The 21,247-nt window shown below is 48.7% G+C and overlaps 3 protein-coding genes across 3 annotated transcripts; 2 read left to right on the top strand and 1 right to left on the bottom strand.

Annotated features, from left to right (window-relative positions):
• Positions 1 to 4,952: 4,952 nt before the first annotated feature.
• On the top strand, positions 4,953 to 12,200 carry LOC128726774 (uncharacterized). The gene is made up of 7 exons (XM_053820601.1): positions 4,953 to 5,042; positions 10,242 to 10,275; positions 10,383 to 10,618; positions 10,999 to 11,135; positions 11,221 to 11,759; positions 11,834 to 12,033; positions 12,105 to 12,200. The coding sequence occupies exons 1-7, from the start codon at positions 4,953 to 4,955 to the stop codon at positions 12,198 to 12,200; spliced, it is 1,332 nt and encodes a 443-aa protein (XP_053676576.1).
• Positions 12,201 to 13,778: 1,578 nt separating this feature from the next.
• Positions 13,779 to 15,692, top strand: LOC128723909 (zinc finger protein weckle-like). The gene is made up of 5 exons (XM_053817674.1): positions 13,779 to 13,895; positions 13,969 to 14,251; positions 14,313 to 14,982; positions 15,048 to 15,243; positions 15,336 to 15,692. The coding sequence occupies exons 1-5, from the start codon at positions 13,779 to 13,781 to the stop codon at positions 15,690 to 15,692; spliced, it is 1,623 nt and encodes a 540-aa protein (XP_053673649.1).
• A 2,050-nt stretch (positions 15,693 to 17,742) lies between these two features.
• LOC128723908 (uncharacterized) lies at positions 17,743 to 20,398 on the bottom strand. Its single transcript, XM_053817673.1, has 6 exons — positions 20,310 to 20,398; positions 20,034 to 20,218; positions 19,841 to 19,930; positions 18,485 to 19,741; positions 17,981 to 18,411; positions 17,743 to 17,889 (listed from the first exon to the last, which is right to left on the bottom strand). Exons 1-6 carry the CDS (start codon positions 20,396 to 20,398, stop codon positions 17,743 to 17,745), a joined length of 2,199 nt encoding a protein of 732 aa, XP_053673648.1.
• Positions 20,399 to 21,247: the final 849 nt, after the last annotated feature.

Below are 21,247 nucleotides of genomic sequence, written 5' to 3'. Positions count from 1 at the left end.
GCTGGGTTTGATTATTGAAACAAACGAGACCCTCTATCTGGTACATTTTACAGCCATTCCACGAGAAGAAACACACCGTGTTTATTTATTTACCGATTGAGTTAGCTTTACAAAATGAACGAATCAAAGACAAGCGAAGATGCTTTAAATGAAGCAATTCAAAAAGATAATTGTTAATGCTCAGCCTCCCGAAACCTAGCAGGACATTGATTGCTATTTCGCACACGGATTACGATTGGTTTTACATGCCAAACAACCTGGGCGGAAAAACCGTATCACAGTGCCTTTTCCCTCGCAGGGTGCAACGATTTTTCGCTCGCATTTACGGTAAGTGAAAGAAAATCGCTCCCGGAACAGCGCGATACCGAGCCGGGACCACTTCCATCCAGACGGCGTATGGCACACGGCTCTACCGCGAGCATCAGAATGCGACGGAAGATGGAAAATTCGCTCCTCAGCGATCGCGCTTCCACATAACGCAGCATGCCATGCTGCGATCGATCCCCCACCAGCACCAGCAGCAGCAGCAGCATAACCGGGAACGGTGGAAAACAGCAAACAGCGCGCCACAGCTGCCGCTCAAAGTCAAGTTCATTCCATGTTGGGCGTGCGGCCAAAGCGGACCTACATCGGCGGTGGTTGGCTCAGAGCAAAAGCGGATTGCTAACGGAGAGTCGCGCAGGTGGTACGTTGTGAGGTTAGCGCGGTTTGTCGATCGAGGCGGGACCGTTTTCCGTTCGTGGGTTTGTGGCCAGTGGAATCTCGCGCCAGTGGAAAAACAGTAACACAGACATTTACGTTCGAACGTTCCGGTATTTGGGGAAGGAAAAACAATCACAACACTGTCGCCGCGCGTGCACCATAGCGGGAAGTGGGTGGAAAATTGTCCCCATTCGGTGGGCTTAAAGACTCACGTTCCGAGTTGTGTTTGCTGTTCGGGTTGAGCTGCTTCCAGTTTGATGCCGGTTGTGCTGACTGCTGCTGCGGTGTGATTACGGTGCGTTGAATATGGAGCAGCCGGTTCCGAGCCCGGTGCTGTAGGTTGTCGATTGCTGGTACGGGAATGATAAGCTGGTTAAATGGTGCGCTTGTACTGGAGGAGGCGATCCGTTGCAAGACAACGGCTGTCTTTGATGGGTCGAATGTATTTTACGATACGATGATCCAGATAACGATCAAGTCATTCGGTAAAATATATACCTGTATTGGATACTCAAAGAACTGATCGCCTTAACGATTTGCTAGTACGAAAAAAAAGCAAGCTCATAAACCGATCAATGAATTCGTTCCAAGCGCTCGTCAACGACGATCGCAAAAGCTTGCTGCAGCTTTTAAATTAAGGTTCATGAGAATGAGATGGTTGAGTGATGATGGGGCGTGATTTGGCGACTCACGACGACAGGCGAATTTGGTGCAATTCCAAATGAAAACCACGCCGAGATCGTTAGCATGGAAAGAGCATCCGTGTTTGCATGAGAAGTGGGTCAATTTTTGTGACGAAAGCTTCACGCTGTCAGCGCCCTGGACTGGGGGCTGGCTTTTCGCGACCCAAAGCTACCCGAGCCATCGCTAATTATGGCTTTTTCATGTCTGCCATATCTATGGTAAGGGTGAGCTTTCGCTAATTTTTTAATCCGCCCCATTCAATCGGCAATCTGCCCCCCGGAATGGATTATGATAATGTTTCGTTTTGATTTTCCTCCCTGTCTGCGCGATTTATGGCCACACTATGCTTTCGGCGTTTCTTCGCCATCTTTGCGTTGAAATGCCAGCTTCTCGTGTCACTCGATTCCACTCGTTTTGCAATCGGTGGGGCCAATTCTTTTAACGTCATTCCGACGATTGCACAAAACGATGCCATGATGCATTGGTGTCCCTTTACGAGGAGCCACACGAGAGGATGGAACTTGTCAAACCAGTCGGAAGCGTGCCGACGACCCCCATTTCCCGGGATCGCTAACTGGTTCCCATTCCACCCGGAAAGGGGTCTGGAACCACGCGGTCGTAATTAATTAGCTCACCTTTCTCCGAGCTAACCTAAATTGCCGATCGCCGGTCGATCGCGCGATCGTGCCGCGAGATTCATGTTTTCGCTTGTCGATCGTCGCTCCTAAAATAAAAACAAAAAAAAACGCCCCGACTAGGTGGGATCGAATTTGCCGCCAGCAAATATTCCCGCCCGGGTGGATAGGGTGGCTAAAATCGAGAGCACTGCACATGACCGTGGCAATAAAAAGGAAAACATGTCGAAAATGTGTGCCAATTGATTGTGATGGATAATGTGTGAAGCAGAAAGTGCGAGGAATGAGCGTCCAAAACAAGGCTGCAGGTTAGCTACCAAAACCGTGGTTCGCGTGGTGCTTCGGTTCTAGCGCGCGGATCACCTGAACCGTGACCGTGGGGTGGCCATAAACCCCCACCAAAGGGTTTCGAGTACCTTGTTTTGTGTCGCACAGCGCCTTTGTTGCCACCGCTTCGCTTCATTAGCTTGTGCGGCTCGTTCACTCGCCACCTGGCCAGTCGACAACGGCCGGATCCAGTGGCCAACGGTGTGACAGATCCCCGTAATGCGACGAATCCAGAGCAGGCTGTTTCCGCCGGAGCCGGGACACCGAACGAGCGCTTGGTTTGGAGATCAAGGTCGATGGAGTGAAATTTTCGGCTCACAATAAGAAATGAGTGAAATTAGTCGGCATCAGCGAGCAGTGAGCTGTTGGCTCGACTCGCACTGCTGCCCGCACTGCGTTTCGGGAGTCTTAAAAGGGTTCCGCCTAATTTTTCACGCACCTTTAAGCGCCCGGCTTCGAGTGGTTCGGTACGCGAATGAGGCGGAATCTGGGCAAGCAGAAAATATATGCCAAACACCTTACCCGATGGCGGTGCCATTGAGAGTGAAAGGACGCGGCGAGCGCGGATTCGGGATCAGAGATAGTGTTGCTAATGACGCCCAATTGTACTGGAGCTGGGGCGTTTTTTTTTTTGGAGGGAGGGATTTTCCGTAATTAGGGTGTAGGAAATTGGGACCCTCCCATCGGGCGGAAACGATGTCGCGAGCGTCACGCTACCGGATTTGTGAAAACGATAGTACTTTAACAATTTTTCGACACGGCACGCGTTTTCGCGCCCGATCCATTTCCAACCCGAGGCCGTTTGTGGCGCCCCCTTTTGTTTTTCTCTCGTGCAATAGAAAATGGGTCTTGGGCGGTATCGATAACCATCATCGGTTTGGCGGAAACTTTCGACAATGGCAGCGCAAGAAAAACAATGGCATCGAAGCGATCTTGCAATAATTTGTCACAACGAGCTGGTGGCTTTCTTTTCTTTCTGGAGCATAGCCTGAGAGTCCGAGTTCATGTCCGACATACCTGATGGGAAGGGGGGCCAAATATTTTGCAAACGCCGTCGGAAAGCACGCCTTTACAGTTACGCGAGGCCCGAGCACGGTTCTTTCCTCATTTTACACGTTTTTACCGTAAGGGCCGTGGTCAAAAAAACAGAAAAAAAACTGGTTCTACCGCGGAGTTGATTACTTTCTCCAACACCACCACCACCGGCAAGCATACCAGCATCCAACCCATCACTTTCCCTTTAATAACTTCAGAAACAGTTTAATCTCTCATCCGCTATCAGCACCCGGGTACCGGGCGCATGCTGGCAAGCGAAGGCTCATGCACTAAGCGTATGCAACGGTTCGCGTAGCATTTTCAATTTCAGACTTTCACGGCCCAACAGCCTTGGCGCAGGAAGCCTTGAAATCGAAAATGATTCCTTCCGACCCTTGCGCGAAGCTGCCGGTGCATTTAACCTTATTTCAGCGTATTTGTAGGACAAACCCCGATCCCGATCGTGTGTCCCATCGATGGGCCGGATGGTTCCGTTCCCGGTGCTGTGGTTGCTCAGCGTAAGCTCCCTCATCAGTGAGCCGGTTTCCATGGTAATGCAACTGGTCCCGGCAGAGACCAGCATCAGGTTCTCTCGGTTCCTATCGGCTGTGGTGTGAGGTGTTGTGGGAGATCAAAGTTTTATTGCGATCGGTGTTCACCTATTTGCCGTCTGCCGGTATGGCGCGTTAGCCATTGGAACGGAAGGGCTCGCGTCGAAAGCGCGCACACGGGAAAAATCGCGCACTGAAATGAGGCCAGAAATCGAAACTAGTATCACTGATCGCAGTAGTCATTGGTTTGGGTTGATTTCTTACTCCAGTGTGTAGCTTCTCTCGCGCGGTTCAATGGAGCGTACGCACGTGGAAGTGGGAAAAATTTAATTTGCAGCTTTATTTCACCAAATGAATATGGGAAATTAATTAAAAAATGAAATCAATCAGAACTCGGGCGTGTAACACATCCACATACACAAGCCAAACCCGCCTCAGGAAAGGGTACAGCAAACGGAAACGTACCGAATTTTCGCACCCATCAAAGAAGGCACCGGCCTTTTTTCCCTTTTCCGGTTGTTAATAAAACCGCAATCGCGGCAATCAGAGCCGGCAGATCGGAACCGGCTAGAAACACCGCACCTGTGGCAACAATTGCAACCGCAATTATACCTATAAATAGACCTTAAATTCTAGCGATTGTCAGAGATCTGGGAGGGCTGGGTTGGGTTTTTGTGTGCCTCTGCCGAACAGCAAACGGTGCGGGGCGTTACTTCCTATTTTACTTTCCTTGCCGAAAACGAAAACCAATAATTACCGGTGATGTACTTACATTAGCATTTTCCTTTCCATTTTTTTTTCTTCGTGTGTGTTGTTTGCATGCAGGTACGAACCGTGCAGGTTCGTTTCATTGACGGCGTAGCTGCTAGTAGCGGAACGGACGAGCGCATAAGTCGACGGAATTAGCTGCAGGCCGCAAAAGAGGGTGCCGACGTCCAGCCAGTGCGATTTGAATGACGAAGAGTGAACGATAAGGCCACATTGCACGCTATCTACCCTTAGCTAACAGAACAGGTCAATGCTCACGACGAAAGCAAAGATGAAACTGTTGCGATCCAGCCTTGTCGAGTGCAGCAGTGGCCATTTAGTGGCGGTACTATTTACGGTGGTAAGTTTACTTCGTTCGTCATAAAAAGCAGATTTACTCAAATTGGCCAAAAAAAAAACAAAACAAAATAAGTTCGCTCTTGGGCAGCATTGGGCGCATTCCTTTCTGTAACGAATTTCCCGCTCATTCTACCGCTATGCGTTACATGCGATGTAGGGTTCGTCGGTACCGCTAGCGTTGAAGTCTTCCGTTTGCTTAACGAAGCGAGGTGGCGCTGCCTTTTGGCCAATTGTATGCACTGTATCAGCTGCAGCATAAACAGTTGCATATCATTTCTCACGCTACCAACGTCCGTTTTCCGCAAGGCTCCATAAACACCCCAGAACGGCTGGAATGAGAGTAAGAGTGCGGCAATTACGGGCGGTGAAGATGGCCGCGTGATGGCCCTTCTCGATCGGAAGCTACCCTTCGGGAGTTCGTGCGTAAAACTCTGTTAATAACTCTGTTTGCGTTTCTCATTGGAAAATGGGTATAGATTACTGAGGAATGTGTGATGGAAAAGATCGGCTCACGATTTGCCCATCGTCAGAATGCTTTTATCGATCTTCTCTCTGGGTGGGTTGTTGTTGAGCCGATTTTTGTCGCTCACCTGCAGCCGTAAGTGGTTCAGGAAAGGCGTGAACTAGCTAGCATTGGTTTGCCTGCTTGCGGCCCATAATAACTGTCATTAGTTGTAGGGCAAATGGTTACAACCGTTGAAAATCCGCCAGTAACACACGCGCCTTCCCCAGCAAACCTTAAATGCCGAAGGAACCAGGTCCGTGGGGCGCTTGTACGGACCCCATGTTAACGAAGTGCGATACAAGCGTACAAGCAAAACACAAAAAAAAACAGTGGGGAATGCAAATAGAGCGATGAAAGGCGCCCCTTCCCGATGATTGTTAAATTAACTATTACTTTTGCGGAGGGCCCTTTCGATCGTTGCATATTCGCTCCACACCGTCGCAGGAAACCGTCGGGCAGAAAGAAAGCAAAAGCCCCGGCAATTATTTCGCCGTGTGAGGCTGAGAATGTTGCCTTCCCGTAACTGGGAGGCACCGCACATGCCTCCTGGGGAAGGTTTTTCCGCAACATGCTCGTCGTGGTTTTGTACGGTAATCACCCTCACCTAACGGCACCATGGGGGGGCGAATTCCCGGGAACGAGCCAGCGAATGTATTATTATTGCGTTTAAAGCTAAACTGTCAACGCAGTACGGTTACGGCTGTTATGCGGCTCACGGGAGCGCATCAACTTGCACATTTGAGCCGGGTTGCATCGAGCATCGAGGGTTCGGGAATCGAATCGAGCAAATTGATAAGCTGCCGTTCCCGTGGTCGGTGTTCGGTGACAAGTTGCAGAACCGCTACGTGCGTTGTAGCACGAAATTGAAACCGCAAGCCGAATGATTGACTGCTGTGAACTGTGAAGCCGCAAACATCGACCATAGGCTGTCGTTCTTTAGGTATCATCCTTTTTGTTTGAAGGAATTGTCGTGATCTCTTCAAATAGAACACAAACGCATGTAACATTGGCTCATAAAGCAGTTATGAAAGGTTTCGCATATGCAATAAGCAAACAAATCAATTTTTCATTACTTCAGAACCACATATTACTGCAGTTGATCGTATCTTTCGTTGGCATTCGTTTATGAAATGGAAGGCTCGTGGTTTGTTTTAATGAAATGTACACTCCAATAATGAAAACACATCCCTTTTACTGCCACAAAGCGAGAGCATTTGCAATGAGTTTGCAATAAATTTCGCATAATTACCAAACTGATTCGCCACGGAATCCAATCTCGCGCAGCTCACCGTGCTGTGATAGTGAACGATGCAACCGTTCGACATGCATCGGATGGTTTGTAGAATATAAACGCCGTGCAACGAGAGCCGTTGTTCTTTGGCTCGGTACGCTAGCAGAACACCTGGCCCGCTCACGATGCACTCGCGATGCAAACGTCGCGTCTCGTGTCTCTGCTGGAGCGTGAAATTATTTTAAGCAATAAATCCCCCTGAAATGCACGCGTCCCGATCCGATGGTACAGTTAATCCGGGTTTTAATGTTTGCTTAAGCCCAACGAATCACCAGCCCTGATTGGAGGTAAGAACAAGGAAAAAAAAATGGGAAGCAAAAACCCCGGTCCCCGGGCGCGTGGTTGTTACTCCCGGAGCGGAAAAAGCTTTGAAAAGCCATCAAAATTCATGCACCAATTTCTTCGAGCGGTGCATTGACGCTGCATTATGCTCAACCCAGTTCGAGCGCGTCGCAAGTAGGCCACCGAGCCAGCGAGCCGTGTGGACAGCTCCGGCGCAGAACGTTTCCCGCTGGGACGGGAATTCAAATCGTCTTGCAAAACGCGGCCAACGAGGCGCGTGAAGGAAAGGGCCAGCCAGCCAGCCCTTTAGGCCCAGCGTTCAGTTGCATAAATCGCATTTTCACGCTCAGCCACACACGCCCGTGGTCGGTGTCAACGAGGGTTTTCCTCACAAATGGATGAACGAACGCTGCGACAGTTTCAGACCAGCAGCTTGTGAGCAGGGGGCTTTTTTTATAACATAATTGTGTCACGCGATTAAACCACCGCGCAGCCAACAACTCTCAGCCAAAGTTCAACCACATAAAGCATAAGGAGAGAGCTTATTTTTTATCAGAAATTTGTCCGCCAAACTCCGGCCCACGCCCCCCGTAGTTAGATTAGCACACAATGCAGATCGTCATGATTTTATTCACGGTCAGCTCGTAGCCGGGGCAGTTTGATTGCCGAAACGATTACGGCGTTGGTTTAGGGTTTCGTCGGCACGTCGGTTTTGCGGTGATTGCAAGGCCCTCTCCCCCAACCGAGATGGCACCATTTTGTGTGTGTGTTGAGTCGAAGATGGACGTCTTCAAGTCTGGTGGCAGCTGAGTTGGCTTCACGTCACGGCTTCACATTATGCTGTCGCGCCATGCAAACACACCAGACAGCATAAGTAGCAGCATGATCCCATTTGGGGCGCTCATGCAAATGCGAATTTATAATATGGCAATTTTCCAATCTCGTCGCTCCAGATTTTCGCTACTACCGTTCTAGTGACGCGACCGTTTAGGGGCGTTTCCCTAGACGCAACCCAAAGCGCACAAGGGTGTCCCGTTCCGGAGCCCGATTTGGGTGCTCTGCATCAGGCTGCGAGACGGGCTGGTGCAAACTTTCTCACAAACGCCACCACCATGGCAAGGTTACCGAGTTCTCATGCACTCGGTGCACGCGGTGTTGACGCGTTTTTCTTTTGCTGTCCCAAAGCTCCGCTCCGTAACGTGGCAACTCGCAGCTTTTGTGATGCGTCTTTTCGTCTTTTTTTTTTGTGTACGGTCGACTTCATGAATTCAATTCTTCCGCACGGGGTGGTGTAGAAACCACCCCAGTTTCGGGGTGAGAAACATAGCGCACATGAAACGGCGGTACAAATGTGGCGCTTGATCGCTTTCGCTTGATTGTTTTGCTTCCCGCGGGTTTTTAGAAACCGACGGGTCCGGGAAAACGACGCACCGTTAACACAGTAACACATTTAATTCTAAAACCCTGCCGCGCGATCGTGCTTTGGGGGGAGGAATTTTGTATGGCCATCGCTGAAGCGTCCGTTAAGCTCGCACACGGCAGGTGATGGGTACGGAATTTCGGTTCCTATTCAAAGTTTTCATGCGCCCTTGCGAAAGGAAACCCCCCGAAAAGTAGAACCCCTGCCGAGAGGGCTAGCCGCTTTTTGCCGTTGCGCAGGGGTTTGTTGTTTTTTCGTGCGCACGGTTGTCAGTCGCTTTTCCCTACGCGATTTCCCGCTACGATCAACGTGCGGGATTTCCAGCGATCGGTTGGTTTTGCCTTATTGGTTAATTGTACGCCGGGAAGCGTTCGCTTGGCGCAATCGAACGCACCGCAGGCATAAGAGGAGCGTTAAATGGACGGACCTGTTCGGACGTACGGATCTGCTGAGTGCGTGCTGGGCAGCGAGAGTGCTGCATTTTGCTGTGCCACGTGCAAAGGAAGCAGTAGCAATAAAAAAAACAAGCGGTTCAGCAAAACAGAGAACAGGTTCGCATGGAATCGAAACGCTCCCATTCCTTGAAGCTGCGCGATCCTTCCCGTCCGACATTTGATGGAGCGGCGACGGTTAACGAGGCAAACGATCGAATGAATGAACGAAAAAAAGGCACGACAAAAAGAAAATGTATATGCGTGCGAATGTGACGATCGTTTCCGCTGGAAAAAGGGTGCGATTGCAACCGATTTACTGGGTTTGTAGGGCAACGCGCAATCGATCATGGATCGGAACCAGCTTAGCCAGCTAAACGGGCGGGTTTTTTTTTGTTTTGCACTTCTAATTCTTTCCTTTCATTGTGAAGCTCCGCTGGAAATGGGGAAGCGTAATTAGGCGATACTATCGCTAGCTCGTTAGAATGTTTGACCTAATGGTACATTTATGGTGTAGTTTTTACGAACCCTTAACTTGTTTGTGATCGCCCCCGATCGGTGTTTGATACAATTTGACACATTAACACGAATGTGTTTCCTTCGGCCAGTGTCTGATCGCTTGATCGATAAGCCCACGAGAATGGCTGCTTTTGAGATGGCTCACTTCTCGACCCATCCATCCATCCATCCATCCATCCATCGGTTCTAGACATCCGAGCGTCGGTAAGGTAAACAATGGCACCCCACCCAGGGCCCACCCAACGTCGATCCGGCCCACTAGAGCTCGGCGTTTTCGGATGAGCTCCAGCTCAGGTGGCCGAAATTCCAGATTCACCCCAAAGCACCTAGGGTGAGAAGAAAATGCGCGAAAGAACACCGAGCTTCCGTTAAAAGCATTTACACACTCCGCGCGCGATTTTGCGCGCTCGTTGTTCGATTTCGGCTCTTTTGCGGGTTGCTTTTCCCGTGAAGAAGTTACTCACCCCTCCGTTCGCGAGAAGGTCAGTGGCCAAGACGATCGGCTTGATGGATCGCCGATGGGTTGGAGTGTGCGATTCTGCTCGCTGGATCATGCAGATGCTGTACCCGATCCGATCAAGATGTAATGGCGTAATTAGGCCACTGCACGCCATATGGGGTGGGTGGCCAGAAGGCGTGTCCCGAGGGAGGAAAGGGGGCACGTTCTCGATGTGTGGTGTTATCGTGGCGATGCAGCAATCTACTTAACGTGTTTTTTTTCCCGACCTTTCGCTCTGTTTCTCTCTTCACAGCTATTACCGCTGGCTCGGGCTCAGGATTACGATGGTAGGTAACGATGCGCCTCGGTTTGCATGCCGCGAGGTCAATGCGTTTATGCTTATGTTCCGGTTGTAACATATGCACCTTTCTCGCTCTCTCGCTCTCTCGCGCAGTGACGGACATCCAGTGTTCGTTCGCGTCCCAGGGCTCCAACCTGGGCGACATCATAACGGCGAAGCTGAAGAAACCGATCGGCTTCAAGGGTGCGCCACTGTTCGCGGACGACCGGGGCGTCAATCCGGAAGCCGATTTCGCCTGCTCCATCAAGCAAGATCGTAAAGACGTGAGCGAGCTGGCGTACGATCTGAAGATTACCGATTTCTCACGGTGTGGCGTGCTGAAACGAAACGTAAGTTTGTGTTTTTTTTTTTTGCTTTCGAACGAATTCTCGTGGCTCTTGGAGCCCGAAATGAAGAATAACAACAACAACAAAAAAACAGCACATATGAGCTCGAAAAAAAAAAGGATGTGCAATTAACAGCAACACGCTGGAGATTCGAACGGTTCGTTGTTAATCCGGAACGGTTGCTGGTGGGTGCGCGATCGATATGGGTTAGCACGAAAGCGAGCCTTCGCGTGGTCGAAGAGCCTCCCGTAATAGGGTCACGAGTGGTGTGATGCATTGGCTAATGAAGAAATCGCTCATGTGCCGTTGGGGTGGATTGTTTTCTACCTTTTGCTTTCTCATTCCATTTTTTCCTGCTGCTCGCTTCTTGTTCGCTCGCACAGGGTTTCGTGCACGTTCGCATCTGGTTTCCGCAGTTTCCGTCGGTCGTAATGCAATCCGATCAGGAACTGATCATCATGTGTAAGCCACCGGAACCGACCGTTATCCAGAACAAGGCGGCGGGATTCGCGGGAAGCTTGTGAGTTGTACCACGTGACCGCCAGAGGGCGTCAGTGTGCGTGAAGCTTTGCGCGAATTAAACCTTTTTCATTTTGCTCCCTCAGCCCACATGGTGCGCGCGTTTCCGGTGTGGTCGAGGAGACACCGGGTCGGCTTGAGTATGAGGTGGCCCTGTATAAGGAAGCACCACCGATCGCAAGGATCAGCGGTAATCTGGCGGTGCTGAAAAACCACTCGTCATCCTCGCTACCGGCCGTCACGAACAATGAGGTCCCGGTCGATCAGGCGGTCCCGATTGGCACCAAACTGCAGCTGCGTGCTCGCATCAGCTCGTTAAGCGTGTGGAAATACGTGAAGCTGATGGAGGTGACCGTGTCTCCGGATCCGGATGATCCACACGCGCCTGGTTCGGTTTCGCTGGTTCGGGATGGATGTCGGAATCGGGATTTCGCCTCGATCATCCCACACCAGCCGGCCCGGTATCGGGATAAACCGAACGAGGTGTTCCTTGACTTCGAAGCGTTCCTGCTCAGCTCGATGAAGGAACGTAGCACGTTGTGGATCCATTCGCAGATCAAGGCGTGCATGGATGCGATGGATTGCCAGCCTGATTTCTGTCTCGACATGTACGAACCATCGAAGAGTAAGTAATCCGAGTGGGGAGGAAGCGTGTGTGTGTGTGGTTTAACATATGATCCTCATTTTGCAATTCGCCAGGACTCGGCAGAAGGCGTCGTGATGAGCACTCGAGGAACCGCACGGAGTACACCAAGTTTAAGGAGAACATCGAGTACACGGTCATCATGCCTGGCGAGTACGACGACGCCATGCGATACCAGCAAAACCCAGAGCAGTGCAAGAACTTTGTCGTTATATCGGGTCTGCTTGCCGCCCTGCTGGCGCTTTCCACGTTGATAGTGAGTATAACCGAGTGATCCCAGGGGCGAGTGCATTTGCAACAGGTACTGACAGCCGTTTTCTTTTGCAGACGTGTGGATTGGCATCGCGGATGCAAGGCAACGGAAAAAAGACCATCGATGAGCTGAACGTGAAAGGATATTCGGGGCGAGCGATCGTGCAGTAGACTAGTTGGTCTCTTACACTCTCTTAATCACCACGCTTTTGCGGCACGCATAGAAGAACGTAAAATTCGTTACATCGTAACAAGACGGCACCAAACGAAAGCTTAATCAAAGACACGCATGGAACTCGAGTTGCAATATTTAGTATCGATATGCTTTTTTCGTTTTGTTTTGTTCGCCCACGTCGCAGTTACTTCTCTAGGGTAGTGAGCTAGATTAAGCCTGAACGAATGAATACAGATTAGGTAGAGCGTAGCGATCGATCGATTAAGCCTGATTTTTAAACCTACTACACCCATCCAGCCCGCGGATGGTGCTCTTTTAAAAATTAGGCTTACCACACATCGAACAAAGTAGTATTATGACAATTTAGACTGCATTTCCCGTATAGTATTAGTATCGTTTTATTTGTACTGATGGTAGTCCGAGCGATAGGATATTTACTGTGCATTTAAGCGCGAAGCGGTCGCTTTAGTTCTACCGTATCGCTTCCTCGTTGAGTAGGCTAGCACGCGGGCCACATTTGTAAGATGATAAGGCTCGATAAACAATCACTAAAAGCATATGTTAGCTTTGCAGTGAGGTGTGTTGAGCGTTGGCTATAAAATATGCCTCTTCTGTACGAGTATGCTGGATTATGTCTTCTTTCGTCGTTGTTATCCAACGTGTTGGATGATGAAAATTGTAGTTGGTGCATTTTGCTATGAGTTTCTTACAAATATAGCTAAAAAATTAAGTTAAGATTTATTTTGGGAGTAAATTTTGTGATTAATAAATTATTTCCTATTCATTTATCCTCTGGACTTTAAACTTGATTATGAGACCGAAATTCTGAGGGTTTTGGATCATATTCACAAACCGGGCTGAGAACAGCCTTTGATCTATGGTGATGAGCTGCTATATTATGTATGCTCATAGATTCAAGTAGTTCATAGTCCATGTAATTAATTTAAGCATCTCTGTATGAGCTAAATTCTAATATGTACTGTTTCTAATGACATATTTCGATATGCTACACGTGTTGCATACCTTTGGGGATTTTGGTGCAAGCCTATCTGTGGCGTAAAAAGAGTGTTGAATTATTTGTGCGATGCATCGAATGCATTGTTATTAAATTCTGTGATATTTATCGAATCGAATAGTAAACATTCAATATAAATGAATATAAAAGAAAAGCGGCAAGGTCATGGTTATTTTAAACGCCGCAAACATTTCACCACGTGGTCAATACGCTGACATTTTGAGGTTGTGTAGTCGGCTCTGCACCATGCAAGGATTTGACAGATAAACTATGCGACGTTTATAAACAGTAAATAACAGACGCCTGTGGAGCGCTGGAATACGATGAAATCACATAAAACTACTCAAAAAATAAAATTTAGCTAGTGCATACGTTTATGTTACTAAGAATATTCAAATACGTGCTCTACTTTTACCGGTTTTCCGCGGGCAGTTTGCTTTTCTGTTGTTGTGAACCATAGTGACGGTATAGAAAGCATTTAGGGTTTGATTGTGCAGCTAACGATACGTGGTCATTAGTGTAAACTCTCGAAACTGTTGCTAGATGCAATTGGAGTAAAATGTTGGCAAACTGGAAAACCTGGTGCCGCATGTGTGCGAGCCAAAAAGCTACGTTAACGCTGGAATCCGTTGATAAAGTAAATGTTATCATTTCGACTATGCTAAGTGATATGTCGGTAAGTGATTTGCTGCAGTGAATTGCGTCAAGGGTTTTGCGAGCATGAGCCAATATCGTCTTCATAATTTTAGATAAAAGAATTGGAAGAAATGCCGCCGAATATCTGCGAGGATTGTTGCAGCTTTATGACCACGCTGAAACGTTTCAGGGAGAAATGCCAACAATCGACCCGTCTCTTTCTCGACTTGATGAAGCGTTCCGCGGTTAAATTAGAAGAAAATGAGATTGCTGAGATTCGCTCGAAATACCTAGAAGATGAGGACTTAGAGGACGTTGCAGACCGTTTGGAGGAGGATTTAGACGTGGACGCACAGCAACTGTTGGACATTGTTCAGGACACTCCGCACGATGAAGGTAACGAGAATGCATTCACAGAGGCGGTTTCCATTTTTACTCAATCCTTATGCATTTACAGATATGCAAAAGATGGATGGAGACATTCCGGAGGTATTTTATAAGGTTGAATCTATAACGATATCCCCGAATCAAGAGGCTTACGATACCGGTGCAACCGATACTGAGCAGTGGGAAATGCTAGAAGTGGAAGTCGATAACTTCAAGAATGAAAAGGAGACGAATGATGAAAACAATGCGAGCGGAGCAGATTCCGAGCTCAAGAAAGTGCAAGCTAGAAATGATAGGCTTGTCGCTGACATTAAGAATACATCCACGATCGGCTCCAACCGAGATGCAGGGGTTCGGCCTAAACGCCCCAGAGGTCGTCCACCGTTAGGGAAGGCGTCTGGAAAGCGAGGGTTCCAGTGTGCCACGGAAATGGATGACTTTGATAATGAGCCTGAAATCAACGATGAAAATAAGGCAGGTTTACTCGAAAAAGACCCGGAATACACGCCGCATAATATGCGCTCCGCTAGAACCCGAAAACCCCAGTTTGGCGATGAAGAGATCAACGGTTCTACGAAACGTTCACGCGGTAGACCGTCATTTAGCAAGAGCGTCGCCGACCAAGGGTTCCAGTGCTCCATGTGCCCAAAAAGGTACAGCTCAAGCAGTTATCTAAAGCGACACGAGTCCAGTCATGGGACGGGTGAAGAAAATCTACTTTGTCTTCTATGCGACCGAATGTAAGTTTAGGCGGATGAGTATAGCTCGTGGTTTGGTGCACTTAATCGTTGTTTTATTTTTGTAGGTTCAGCAAAGCCAAAAACGTGCAAGCCCACATGCGTATGGTGCACAAAGGGAAGAAACCGTTCATATGCGAGGAATGTGGCAAAACTTTTGGTTCAAAGGGGGCGCTCAAAGAACACTACATTGTGCACACGGAAGAAACACCCTTCCAGTGTTCTTTATGTACGAAAACGTTCAAAAATGCAGCACGACTGAAGGTTGGGAATCGTTCCTTATCGTTTGTATCAAATTCTTCGATGCAGCTTCAGTTTACACAGTTTAAATATGGTTTCTTTTTGTTCAATTTTAGACCCACGAGGACACCCACAATAACACGCTGTACGTCTGCCCTCATTGTGGCTTGAAGTTGAATACTAAACGCACGCTAGGCATGCACATGGTTGTGCATTCGGAGCAGAAGAAATTCAAGTGCCATGAATGTGGCAACGAGTTCAAACGATCGAAGGCCCTTAAATCCCACTTGATACTGCACACTGGGCTACGGCCGTATCAGTGCCCGTTCTGTGACAGGACGTTCGCGAATGGTTCGAACTGTCGGAGTCACAAGAAAAGGTTTCATCCTCGAGAGCTGGCAGCGCTAGAGGCTTCGGGTGGTCAAAAGTCTGCAGTCAACATTCCCCACCTGGACCAGCTGCAACGGAAGTAAGCAATCGCAGAAAGCAACGAAACCTTTGCTGAAGTAGAATGAATGGAATGATTATGATTAATTTCATTCTCTCTCTCTCTCTCTCTCTCTCTCTCTCTCTCTCTCTCTCGTTTTTAGAACCTGACTAGAAGACGAAGAGGCTCCAATAGTAAGGGAACATATTTATCAATCAACAGTTAATATTACGAGCGATAATCAGTGGACCGATAGTAATGATTCCGACATGTACACGGCCGATCCGGCCAAGGGGTCAGTTAGTGTACCCGTTTCGTTCGAAATTCCAGTGTAAAAGTAGGCGAATGTTGGAGGAAATACGCAATAAATTGTTTTTTAAGGTAGGATATAGGTGCTAATATTGATATATTGTAATTAGTGTGTAACATAGGTATAGAAGAAATGTATTTTTATACTAACATGTTCATGTTTCTCGCTGATATTGAGCGTTGATCAGCGTCTAATGGTTCAACGGAATTTAACGTTCATTTTATTTCCTTATTACCTTTTTATTCCTTATTACTAACATTTTAGTACTACATATTCGTAAAGAGCGTTTTTGCCACGAAATGAAACACCGTTTATTGATAACTAATTATTTTTTAATTTAATTTTTCGAACAAAAGTCGCTATTAACGGCTTAACCGTACATTCGGCATACATTAAGTTAAATGACATATCGTTTATCCTTACGATATGTGCGATAGTGTCTATACCATATCAGTTGCAATAGTTATTCGCATCGGGCTTATCTCATAACATATTTATTAGTTCGCTGTGTGAGATTGACCTGCAGTGTTAGCAGAAAAACTTCTATTTTAAGGCCGTCTCAGTCGTTTTAATCCGTTATTTTGGATGTATGAAATTCTTCACTATTATATATATTTCATCAAAAAGAAAATTATGTAAAAAACATGTCGACAATATCGCTCTGAAAAGGATTAAATGGTTTACAGGCGTGTGTAATTTTGAAGAAAAAAATATGTTTCACTAGTGCAAGCAATATATAAAAATGTAGCTTTTGAATAATTTAGCTATCGTTAACGAACGCTAAAGATGCAGGAACCCGTTTTAAAAACGAAAATAGGGGTTTTGGAAGAAATAAACAGGAACAAATTGTCGTTTTACAGAGTGTTTCTATAGAAGTTTTTTAGCTTTATGAATTTATCTCGGCTCTTTGTTGCAGCTACAATGTTAAAATTAAATGTCATTTAGTCATTGCGTCTTGCCAAATTACCATAAAGAGTTAGTTCAGAGGATTCTAAGGCATTCTTAGTATGTGTACAAGCAGAAATATTAGATTTGGAACTAGAAACGGTCTACCCAAAAATGACTACCAGTGATTTTACTTACTGAAGTAGTAAGTTGCGACCAGTGATCAGGTCCCCTGAAATTCACTTTTTGATGTGCAATTTGGCATTGAGGTTTAGTTCTTCAAACACGATGTTGGGGAGGCTAACATCGTTGACTGCGATTTTGTCGTTCGGAGGCGACCTGAATTGGCATTTTCTTGTGCGGATTTGAGTAATTTCTGGAAAATTCTGGGTCTCTTGGTTATAGAAAATTACACATCCAGGCATTTTGCCTAGCGAAACCGAAGAGGTGGCCATTTGGACAATGGCTTGTTTAATACAATTCGAGTAAATCTCATCAAAATTGCAGATACATTTTATTTTATCGATTTTTATAAACAGGAAACGTTTAATGTACCTGTAGTTTATGTTCCCCTTATATTTTTGTATTAAGTTTTCGTGCGATCTCAACTCACACCATCTATAACATCACAAGTGTAGAAATAAAGAAAGCATTATTGATCGCTATCGAAATCGGATTAAAAAAAAACGGAAGAAAATACGAAAGAAAAAGTCACTTCTCCGCTCAACAATAAAACGCGCGTTGTGCTTCTCGATTCGATCCATTAATTACTATCCTTTTAATGTGCGACTGTTGACTGAATTACACTACGCCCAATTGTGCAATAAACATGCCCTCCCGCGTGTGTGTGTGAACATGTCTAGCGCCCAATAGGGCTTACGGATTGCCTTACGGTCTATTTTTACAGATACTTCTCCCGGAAGTCCTCGATCTGCTGCATCATGAACGTCGCCATCATGGTCGCCTTACGTTGCGCTTCCTTGTCGCTGAGATCTCGCACGCTACCGAAAGACTCGCTTCGGCCCACCCACTGGTTCGGAAGGTTCACCTGTAGATAGTAGTAGCAGCAGCAAAAAAAAAAGGATGCAGTTTGCGCGGGCAGAACACCCTCACGGGCGGCTTTTGCACAACGCTCTTACCTTGTGCCGAGCGATGGATCGTATGATCAGGATGGCCACGTACACCGTAAAGTACAGCGTGAAGTACAACGGCACGTACCACAGCGTCCGGCTGAGGTAGTAATAGCTGTAGTTCTTCAACCTCGGTGTTTCCGGTGCCGGTGGAGGTGGTGGTGGTGGTGCCGGCGTCGTTGTCGGCTCATCGTGATGGTGATGGAAGTGATCGTGATCGTAGATGACGTCCGGGTAGTGATCGTGATCGAACCCGGTAAAGTACGGGAAATCGTGCTCCGGGTGATGGTGATGATGGTGATCATGGTCCGCTCCCGAAGGTCCTGTCGGTGGTCCATCCATGGCAGCATCCGGTGGTGGTCCCATTGGTGACATCATGGACATCATGGGTGGGATTTTCATGGGCGCCATCGGAGCCGTCTGCATCGGAGGTCCGCTATCTGCGGGTGATGAAAACGAACCGCAGCGTCAATTAAACGTTCGAATTCCGGTTTCGGTGGTTTGGCAGCTTACCGGGATAGCGCGGCGGCAGGTACTGGGGCTTGCCCGGACCTACCGGGATGGTTCCGATGGCATCGTCACCTGGAATGCCGGAAGCAGGAGGAAGATAGCTCGTCACAGCGTTGTTCGGTCTGGGGGGGCTTAAACTTGGGGGCAGATATTGCGATTGCACGTTCGGTGGAAACCGGTACAGACCGGCTGGGGCCACGTACGGACGCATTGCTGGTGGAGGTGGGAGAGGTGGGTTTGAGGGGGAGTTCGGAACACCCGAGGGTGGTGGCAGATAGCTCGTGACGGGACTTTCGGAAGGGCGCTTTGCGGGCAAATAACCCGTTTGAATGTTTGGAGGGAATTTGTAAAGCCCCGTCGGAACTCCTCCAGCATCCATCGGACCTGTGGATGGTTTTAGATTGACAGGAGCTTGTGGATCACCGGATGGTGGCGGTAGATAGCTAGTGATGCCCGAATGTTCCGATGGAGCCTTCTGCGAAGCGGGTGGATAGTCCGAAAGCGCGTTCGGTGGAAACCGATGAAGTTCCGGGTTTGTCCCTACGCTATCAATGACTCCCGGTTGCAGGTTCGCCGGAGAAAGCGGATCTCCCGAGGCAGGTGGCAAGTAACTGGTGCCGGTGTGTCGTGTCGAATCATCGGCACCTTCCGTGGGCGGAAGATACCCGGAATCGACGTTGGGTGGGAACTTAAACAGCTCCTCGGAGCCCTTGTAACCGGCCGGTTCGGAGGACGCATCGATTCCGGGTTCCGGCATACCGGACGCCGGTGGAAGATAACTCGTGACGGGGTTTTTCGAACGTTTCTCCGAAGGCGCACCGTAACTGGCATTTGTGTTGGGCGGAAACCGGTACAAATCGACCGCTGGTTTCGGAGTCGAGGATGGGGAAGGACTTGCGTCCTGCACCTTAACCACCTTGGGCGGGAGGTACCCCGAGTGGGAGTTGGGAGGGAAAAGGATAATTTCGGAGGAATCCACCGACGAACTCGCTTCCGGTGGCTTGCTCGTTTGCGGGGATGGCGATGAATCCTCACCAGAGTTCGGGACGGGCGTGGGCATGAAAATGGGTTGCATTCCAGGCGACGGTGGTGCCGACGGGGGCCCAGGTGGCGAGGGTGCCGGACCGGTGGCAGGAGCGCCACCGGGAGGTGCCAACACGGTGACGGGACTGTTGTCGGAAGCGGCCGGTCGCAGGAAATTTGGAGATGGCACACTGACCGGGTTGCTGACCGAAGCAGCCGGGATTGACGCAAACGATGCTGTTGAAGAAAAGGAGAGAGAGAGAGAGAAAGAGCGAGACGGCAGGACGAACTCAATTAGGATCGAAGTTTAAGAGTGGCTGGAATGCAAAACCTTACCTCCTCCACCGGGTTGGAAGGATTGTTTTTGCTTCTTCAGTTTGTAGAGTGTGCCTCCGTACGCTTCTCCTGGCGCGAACCGATCCATGGCTGCCGTCAGAGTTGGGAAGAAGAAGCGAATGAAAGAGAAACTCAGTAAAAGGATGCACCCGGTGCGTCTTTTTCGCTTCCAGATGGGCACGTTTGCTCTTACCTACGGGTGTGTTGTAGTACGACGGTACGCTGTTGGGACTGTTGTCCGAATAGCTCGGGTAGACGATGTACTTTGGCGTTTTGTAGCCCGTATCGGATCGAGCGACTTGCACCGGTTTCGACAGGAAATCGGGATGGATCGAAAAGGGAAAACCACCGCCACCGCTGGGAAATCCTCGCGCCGAACTGTCGGATGAGGGGGAGGAATAAAAAAAGAAGCTCACTGAAATTATCGCTCCCATCGATATCCCGGACCGTTTGCAGGATGTTGTCTTACGATTCGCTTGCTGCTTGCTGGCTAGCTACGCCGGGTTGAGGCTGCGTGGCGTTCGGTCGATCGCTCGAGTATGAATTGTAAACGGTCATTTTTGATGCACCGTAGCAGAGCAGCTGCATAAATAGCACTAAAACTACCGGGCGCACGACGTGACCCATGATTGTGGATGGATTCGTCGAAAGGATCGATGCTCTTGAGCGTTTCAACCCTACAAGTCCTTTTCCTTTTCGCTATAGCTTCCGAGCGCACTAAACGTTGCTTCACCGAATGAGATGTGTTCACACTTGGCACACTAACCACTCTGCTCTTTGGGTGCCGTGGATATGCACCGGTTACGGGACCGGGAAAAACTAAAGCGTTATTCGTATATTCGCGCCTTACATCAGTCCACCCAAGGAGAACGTCTTATCGCGGAGTCATCTTCGGCTGAAATGAACATCAAGTGGCCGGCGTAAACACCTGTAATCGAAACTCCGCCCGAGAAACCGAATCGAGGCTCGAATTATTCGTGCGCATTTCCTGACCCACACGCTCACCTTCCCCCCCCCCATGGCAGGTGTGGAAAACGTGACAAATATTTTCTGACTCGCTGAAACCGGGCCATAAGCCGTGGAGGCACGTTGGCAAAGGGATCCAGACGCCGGGATGACCCGATTTCGCCGTGCTAAGGCGCTAATCGGTGCAAAGTAGCTTCCGTTCTTCTTCTGACCGCCCGTTCACGATCGGTCGCATGCTCCAGTTCTTTGGCCGCCTCTAGTGGGAGCTCCCGTTAGCGAAAATAGCGACTTTGTAACGGCTCGGCCCGGGCGTAGCTTAGAGCCAATAGAAAGTTCGATAGGCGGTCGTGGTCAGGTGAAGATGCTCCATCCTGCTCGCTAGGACATGCGATAGCGAGAAGGGATACGGCGAGGGTTCTGCTAGATTTTCCATCCCGTTTT

The sequence above is a fragment of the Anopheles nili genome, chromosome 3 (genome assembly GCF_943737925.1).
Source record: "Anopheles nili chromosome 3, idAnoNiliSN_F5_01, whole genome shotgun sequence".
Taxonomy (NCBI): Eukaryota; Metazoa; Arthropoda; class Insecta; order Diptera; family Culicidae; genus Anopheles; species Anopheles nili.
This window is presented reverse-complemented; position numbering and strand designations above follow the sequence as displayed.